Raw genomic sequence first — 6,689 nt, forward strand, 5'->3', positions numbered from 1 at the left:
TCCGGGCGGCCCCAGGTTGCAGCTCTGGGCTGAGCTTGTAGTTGCTTAAGGTAGGCGAAGAACTCCGCAAGCAGCGCACACGCCAGTAGAAGCGGTGCGCCTGTGACGTCAGGGGGCGACTGACCAATAGGGAGGCGCTGCCCTTTGGAGACAAACCATTCGACTCGTGGCGTCTGCATCAAGTCTGAAAGCAGACGCGCAACTTTCGCAGAATCCACCTTAAAATCTCTGCTTTAAACTGCACCAGCCCCCAAAAATCCAAGGGGGGAAAAGCAAGGGGGGGAGAAGAGAGCAGATTCCCCCTCCCCCCTCTCCTCTCCCATCCCTCCCCCTTCCTCCTCCCTTTGGGTTAACAAGGCCCTGCTCACTATATCTCTTTATATTAAATATATATATATTAGAGAAGAGTGAGGAAGAGAACCACCTCCGCCCCCTCCTTTTAAATTTTTTTTAATTTTTTTTTGCAAGGATCCCGGGAGCTAAGGTGGCTGCAAAGGGGAGAGCGGTGCGAGCCAAGTGGGGGAGGGTGAAGGAAACCCGGGAGAAGGCTTTCTCCAGCCCCCAAAGTTTTGATGATGACCATGACTACGATGGCTGACGGCTTGGAAGGCCAGGACTCGTCCAAATCCGCCTTCATGGAGTTCGGGCAGCAGCAACAGCAGCAGCAGCAACAGCAGCAACAGCAGCAGCAGCAGCAGCAGCAGCAGCAACAGCAGCCGCCGCCGCCGCCACCGCCGCCGCCGCCGCAGCCGCACTCGCAGCAGACCTCCCCGGCCATGGCAGGCGCACATTACCCTCTGCACTGCTTGCACTCGGCCGCCGCGGCGGCGGCGGCGGCCGGCTCCCACCACCACCACCACCAGCACCACCACCACGGCTCGCCCTACGCGTCGGGCGGAGGCAACTCCTACAACCACCGATCGCTCGCCGCCTACCCCTACATGAGCCACTCGCAGCACAGCCCTTACCTCCAGTCCTACCACAACAGCAGCGCGGCCGCCCAGACGCGCGGGGACGACACAGGTGAGAGGCCGCCTAGGCAGCTAGCTTCGCCCGCCTCCCCACTGCCTCCGACCCCTCCCGCCCCGCTCACTTCCTCCACGCCGGGGCCTCCGCCGGCCCCCTCCTGCGGGCGGCCCCGCGCGCCCCAAATCGGGCCCCGTGCGCTCCCGATTGCCTGGCGCCTGCCTGCCGGCCTCTCCCAGCCGTGCCCCTTCCCGCCGCCGTGGACCCCCGGCTGGCTCGCCCGCGTGTGTTTCCCACTGAACCTCCGGGCTGTGCGCTAGCCTGGCCTTACGGTCCGCACTGCGCCCTCCAGCCCACCAGGTCTATGTGCTCTCTGCTTGTCCCTTCCCTCTCCTCTGGGACCCGCGTTTGTCGGGACTGGAGACAATTCTGGGCCAGGACTGAAGGGCTAGTTAAGGCTTCCTATCCCAACGCTGGACGAGCAGTGGCCTACTTTGCGTGGGGCACTTGGTGCGCCTTGGTGACTTTTAACGAAGCTGTTGCGGCCGATAGATACTAATGACAACTGGGGTTTGTTTCTTTTTTAATTCTTCCCTTGTGAGCTTTGAGGTGTCCCCTGCCCCCAATCCTGACCCGGCCCCCTCTCTCTGGGTTTTCGATAGTACTTTGACCGCTCCTTTGTTCTTGGAGGCGAAGCAGAGGCCCTGGGGTTGATAGCTCTCTGTTGTCCAGAATGTCTCAGCCTGCTCTGGATCTGCTCTGAGCTCCTGGTTGTGTTTTGTGTTTGTGTTTTGATCCACGCGAGCATAATCATTTCAAACATTCAGAAGGGACTTAAAACACTAAGCTTGCAGTTGGGTGACACAAAACTAACTGGTCAAGTAAACACCCTGGTGTCTCTGATAAAGCTCTAGGCGCTGTAAAAAGTCAGGCCAAGAAACCACTCTCCGCCCAGAGAAGAGAAGCCTTGCAGTGCCGCGGACTCCGGAAAGCGGCCCGCGCTGTCTCCGTTCTTATGCAGCGCCTCTTTTATGCCCCGGGCTTCCTAGATTCGACCAATATTATGCATTGTTAGGGTCAGAGACACGGTCACAGAGAAGCTTTCCCAGACTCTGGGGGCACGTGCCCACGGTGGTATAGCGGTGATATTACGAGGAACCTTGTTTAAACTTGGGAGAAGCTCCTCGCAGGCCTTGTCACACGAAGGGGAGAAAGCAGCAATGGCCTCAAGGGTGACCGCTCCTCTGTGTCATTTGCTTACAGATCAACAAAAAACGACAGTGATCGAAAACGGGGAAATCAGGTTCAACGGAAAGGGGAAAAAGATTCGGAAGCCTCGGACCATTTATTCCAGCCTGCAGCTCCAGGCTTTAAACCACCGCTTTCAGCAGACTCAATACCTGGCCCTTCCAGAGAGAGCCGAACTGGCTGCTTCCTTAGGACTGACACAAACACAGGTAATTCCCGGGAAGCCCGAGTACCCCTGAAATGCTGGCCCCGCTTGCTAACCGTGCAGAAAGCACACCAGGAGGAATTCTTGGCCTAGTCAACCAAGGATGGAAGGAGCTAAATGACAAATGCCTGTGCTCCAGTTGTGCACTTTCCTGGGATCACAGTTTGGAACAAATGACCTGGTATTGAATACTGGATTGGATTTGCATATACACCAACCCTCTGCGACCCCAGCTGAGCCTAGGATCTTTTGGTGAACAAATTCAATCAAATCTTATTCCAGAACAGAATAACATGAAGTAGAACAAGTGTGTGTGTGTGTGTGTGTGTGTGTGTGTCTGTGTCTGTGTCTGTGTGGTGTGTGTGTGTCTGTGCGTGCATGTGTGTGTGTGTGTGCGTGTGCGTGTGTGTGTGTGTGTGTGGTGTATTGGGGGTATCCAGCTAGAAAGTAAACTAAGGCCCTTTCTTAAGGACCCTTTAGTGGTCCCTAGAAACTAATGAATTTCAAGTCATTGTCATAGGAAGGAAACTTGGGAGCTGAGACTAGCAGCAAAAGTTAAATAGACATATTTTCTAGTAGCTTAATAAGGCATCTATAGGTAAGCTATTCACTCCAGGATGGGTAAGATAGGGTTTTATGAAAATTGCTTTAAGCTCTGTAGTCAAATCAAACAGTGCAGGTTGAGATACCTCCCTGGAGCACAGAACTTGACAGAATTGGGAAACAAAGAGAATGCTCCCCAAATCATGGCCTGGGACACCACAGATAACAGTCCTGCTGACCTGAAAGCTATACTGGACATTTCAGATTTCCCAGAAAGGGGCCTAGCGGTGAGTACAGCAATCTGCACTTTAAAGCCAGCAGTCAAGCAAGACAACTGCACGGGATGCTAAGGCCTCTTCTGATGTTCACCCTCTCTATCCAGCAAGGGTCCTGCAGGTCTAATAACACAGTTGCCAAGACCTTACAGAACTGTGTCTTCAGGCTGCATCCCTGAGCTCTTCTCAGCCAGCCTGGTTTCTATTGCCATGTTGCCTCTTGAGAATATTTGAGGTTTGCTAGGAAAGGGCTCAAGATGCTCTTGTTCTTGGAAAAAACAGATTCTGGGATTTTAAAGGTAATGCTACATTGTAGGTTTTCTTTCATCCAAAGATTTGACTTGTTGACTTAAGTCAGCTGCCAACTTAGATTCCTGATTCTGGAGTTTTCAGAAGCCTTTGACTTTAGTAGATATCCCAACAATCATGTGATGATTGATGACTTCTGTTTGCTTTAGCAACATAGGAGGTAGGGAGTGGGGGCTGGCGCATTTCTTAATCTTTGCAGGACTGGAGAATATTTATGTCTGGAGAAAGCTATCCCAGACATATCCTATGGCATGTGCACAATATGCATAGGTATGTTTGAGGAATTTTGTTGTGAACATACAACCTTTAACCAATTCATAATTGTCTACTACTTGAATATACATAGCATAGTGAACTTGGGGATTGGTAAATATGAACACTGAATAAACCAAGGGAGGTAAATTCTGCTGTAGAATTGTGAGTCAAACTCTATTCCACTTAAAAGTCCTTCATAAAATTTTAGGTCCACTGATCTCATTTGATTTTTTTTCTAAGTTTATGCTGATACTTTAAAACCCAGGCTATAGGATTAAACTCAAGAATCACAAGAACTATAGGTATCCTAATAAGATATCTAACAGGCCTAGAGTGGAGGGATGGAGATGGTTTGGAAGAGGGAAGGGAGGGGGAAAGGAATGCCAAGGGGTGTTTTGTTTGTTTGTTTGCTTGTTTGTATATTACTTCTTAGGTCTGGGATGACACTGAAGGCACCAGTATGATGTCCGTCTGGCCTAACGATTACTACATGTCTTGCAGGTGAAGATATGGTTTCAGAATAAACGCTCTAAATTTAAGAAATTGCTGAAGCAGGGTAGTAACCCACATGAGAGTGACCCCCTCCCGGGTTCAGCAGCCCTGTCACCACGCTCACCAGCCCTGCCTCCAGTGTGGGACGTTTCCGCCTCTGCCAAGGGCGTCAGTATGCCTCCCAACAGCTATATGCCTGGGTATTCGCACTGGTATTCCTCACCACACCAGGACACCATGCAGAGACCACAGATGATGTGACTTGTCTGTGTGAACAGCCTACGGGAGCTTCTGAAGGAGGCAAGGAGAATCCAGGACTCTCTTGCATCTGCCAAACAGCCTAAGCATTGAGCTCAGAGGAACTGTCCCTGTGATATCTCTCTCTCTCTCTCTCTCTCTCTCTCTCCTTCCTTTCCTTCCCTCCTTCTATTCTCCATCTCCCTTTCTCCCTTCCTTCCTTTCATTTTTTTGTTTTTCATCCCTGTTAATCTTTCTTTATTTCTTGCCCATCTTTCCACGTTTTCTTTATTTCCCTTCCCTCCTGTCCTGCAATCTCCTAATCTCCTGTCTTCAGCAACCTTAATAAGTAACCTTGTAACACACACACACACACACACACACACACACACACACACACAGAGAGAGAGAGAAAGAGAGAGAGAGAGAGAGAGAGAGAGAGAGAGAGAGAGAGAGAGAGAGAGAGAGACTGGCTTTTGTGCCAGTGTTCTGGAAACCCATCACTGCAAGGATATTTTCCTTCACACTCTGGGATCCAGGCCCTGAGCCTCCTCTTTAGTACTCTCCATCCAAATGACTTTTTTTTTACAGACATTCTCCACCGGCAGAAGAATCTGCACAAACATGGCAGCATTTTTACTTGTTAATGAGTTTAAGACATTATGTGGTGAAAGACAAGGATTTTGGACTCCTGAATTTTTATTTACCAATGCAAGACTGAGAGGAGGAGGAGGAAGAGGAGGAAGAGGAGGGGGAGGAGGAGGAGGGGAGGAGGAAGAAGAAGAAGAAGAAGAAGAAGAAGAAGAAGAAGAAGAAGAAGAAAGAAAGAAAGAAAGAAAGAAAGAAAGAAAGAAAGAAGGAAGGAAAGAAGGAAAGAAGGAAAGAAGGAAAGAAAGGGAAGGAAACCCCCCCCCTCAAAATCCCTTCTCTAAAGAAAGAAGAAAATTTGGCTGTAAAACTAGAACATTGCCACAAAGGAAACGCTGCATGTCTTTTCAAAATGCAATGATCAGGAACGGCAACTCAGCTAGATACAAACAGTAACAGCAACAAGGAAGATGCTCTTTGTGTAACCCACCTCCAAACCCTGAACTGGAATCAAGAACAGCCAAGAAACAACCAAAACCACCATTCGATTGCTTTGACACCTTTCCTAGTGAATAGTGGCATTCACTAAGCTAATAGGGACGTTTATATCAAGGAACATTTCTGTATATATTGTTGAATTTTAGTTGTATATATACTTTGTATGTTTTTGTCTTCTTTCATATATGGAGTAAAAGCCACAAAATGTTGGGAGTGTCCTCTATTGCTCCATGTCTCTGTCTGTCCGTCCTTCCTCCCTCTCCACTATATTTTCTATCTCTCTTAAAGTAATTTTAGTTTCCTAATATGGTGTGCCCTATACATGCGTCTCTAGTGACTGACGAGATGTCAGTTTGCACCACAAGCCTTTGTCTTCGGTACTTTAACATGATCCGTGAATGTTTTCCCCTGCCTTTCATTTTAATTTTGCTGTGGTTCATACACATTTTTGTATTTTTTAAACATTTAGAATAACTTAGACCCAGCTTAACTTCTAGACATTCAGTCAATACCAGTACTGTATCTGAATAGTCTCCTTCTCCTTTCCCCAGCTAACATAGTACAGCTATATTAATTTGCCTTTGGAAACAGATTTAAAAAAAAAAAAGGTAAAAAGAAAAAAAAGAATGCAAACCCAGAAAGCGAAGTGCACAATTTTGACTGCTTAATGTTGAGAACCCGTTGCAAGCTAGCAAGGTAGGAAAATGCTCTAGCCTGCAAGAAACACATCCTTCCGATCTGGTGGAAAGCAAAGAAATAATGAAAATGAAAAGTCCTTTCGTCATACAAGCAGGAAGCCCCATACTGTGAGAATTAATGGCTACAGACCTGGGCATCCTTCAAATTATGAACCTTGAAACCACTGAGCCATTTATCAGAAGTCAATAGAGATACTCAGAGTGCTCCATATAATGACAGCGACATACAGTCGTGCAAAAGGACAGTCACTATAATTAGACACAAAGCAAAGACTACTTACCAATATCCCCGTTCCTTTTTTTGTTGAGCAACTTCCACACTCAGTCAGTCTTCAGAATGGTTTAAAACCGATCAGTCTTGTCATTTTCTACCAT

At 48.2% G+C, this 6,689-nt stretch overlaps 1 protein-coding gene across 1 annotated transcript; it reads left to right on the forward strand.

Moving 5' to 3' along the window:
• Positions 1-464: 464 nt before the first annotated feature.
• Dlx6 (distal-less homeobox 6) lies at positions 465-5,816 on the forward strand. Its single transcript, NM_001427389.1, is given in 3 exon segments — positions 465-1,023; positions 2,230-2,423; positions 4,303-5,816. Coding segments are annotated over 3 exon segments (897 nt in total). The 5' UTR covers positions 465-572; the 3' UTR covers positions 4,555-5,816.
• Positions 5,817-6,689: the final 873 nt, after the last annotated feature.

The sequence above is a fragment of the Rattus norvegicus genome, chromosome 4 (genome assembly GCF_021556685.1).
Source record: "Rattus norvegicus strain SHRSP/BbbUtx chromosome 4, alternate assembly SHRSP_T2T, whole genome shotgun sequence".
Taxonomy (NCBI): Eukaryota; Metazoa; Chordata; class Mammalia; order Rodentia; family Muridae; genus Rattus; species Rattus norvegicus.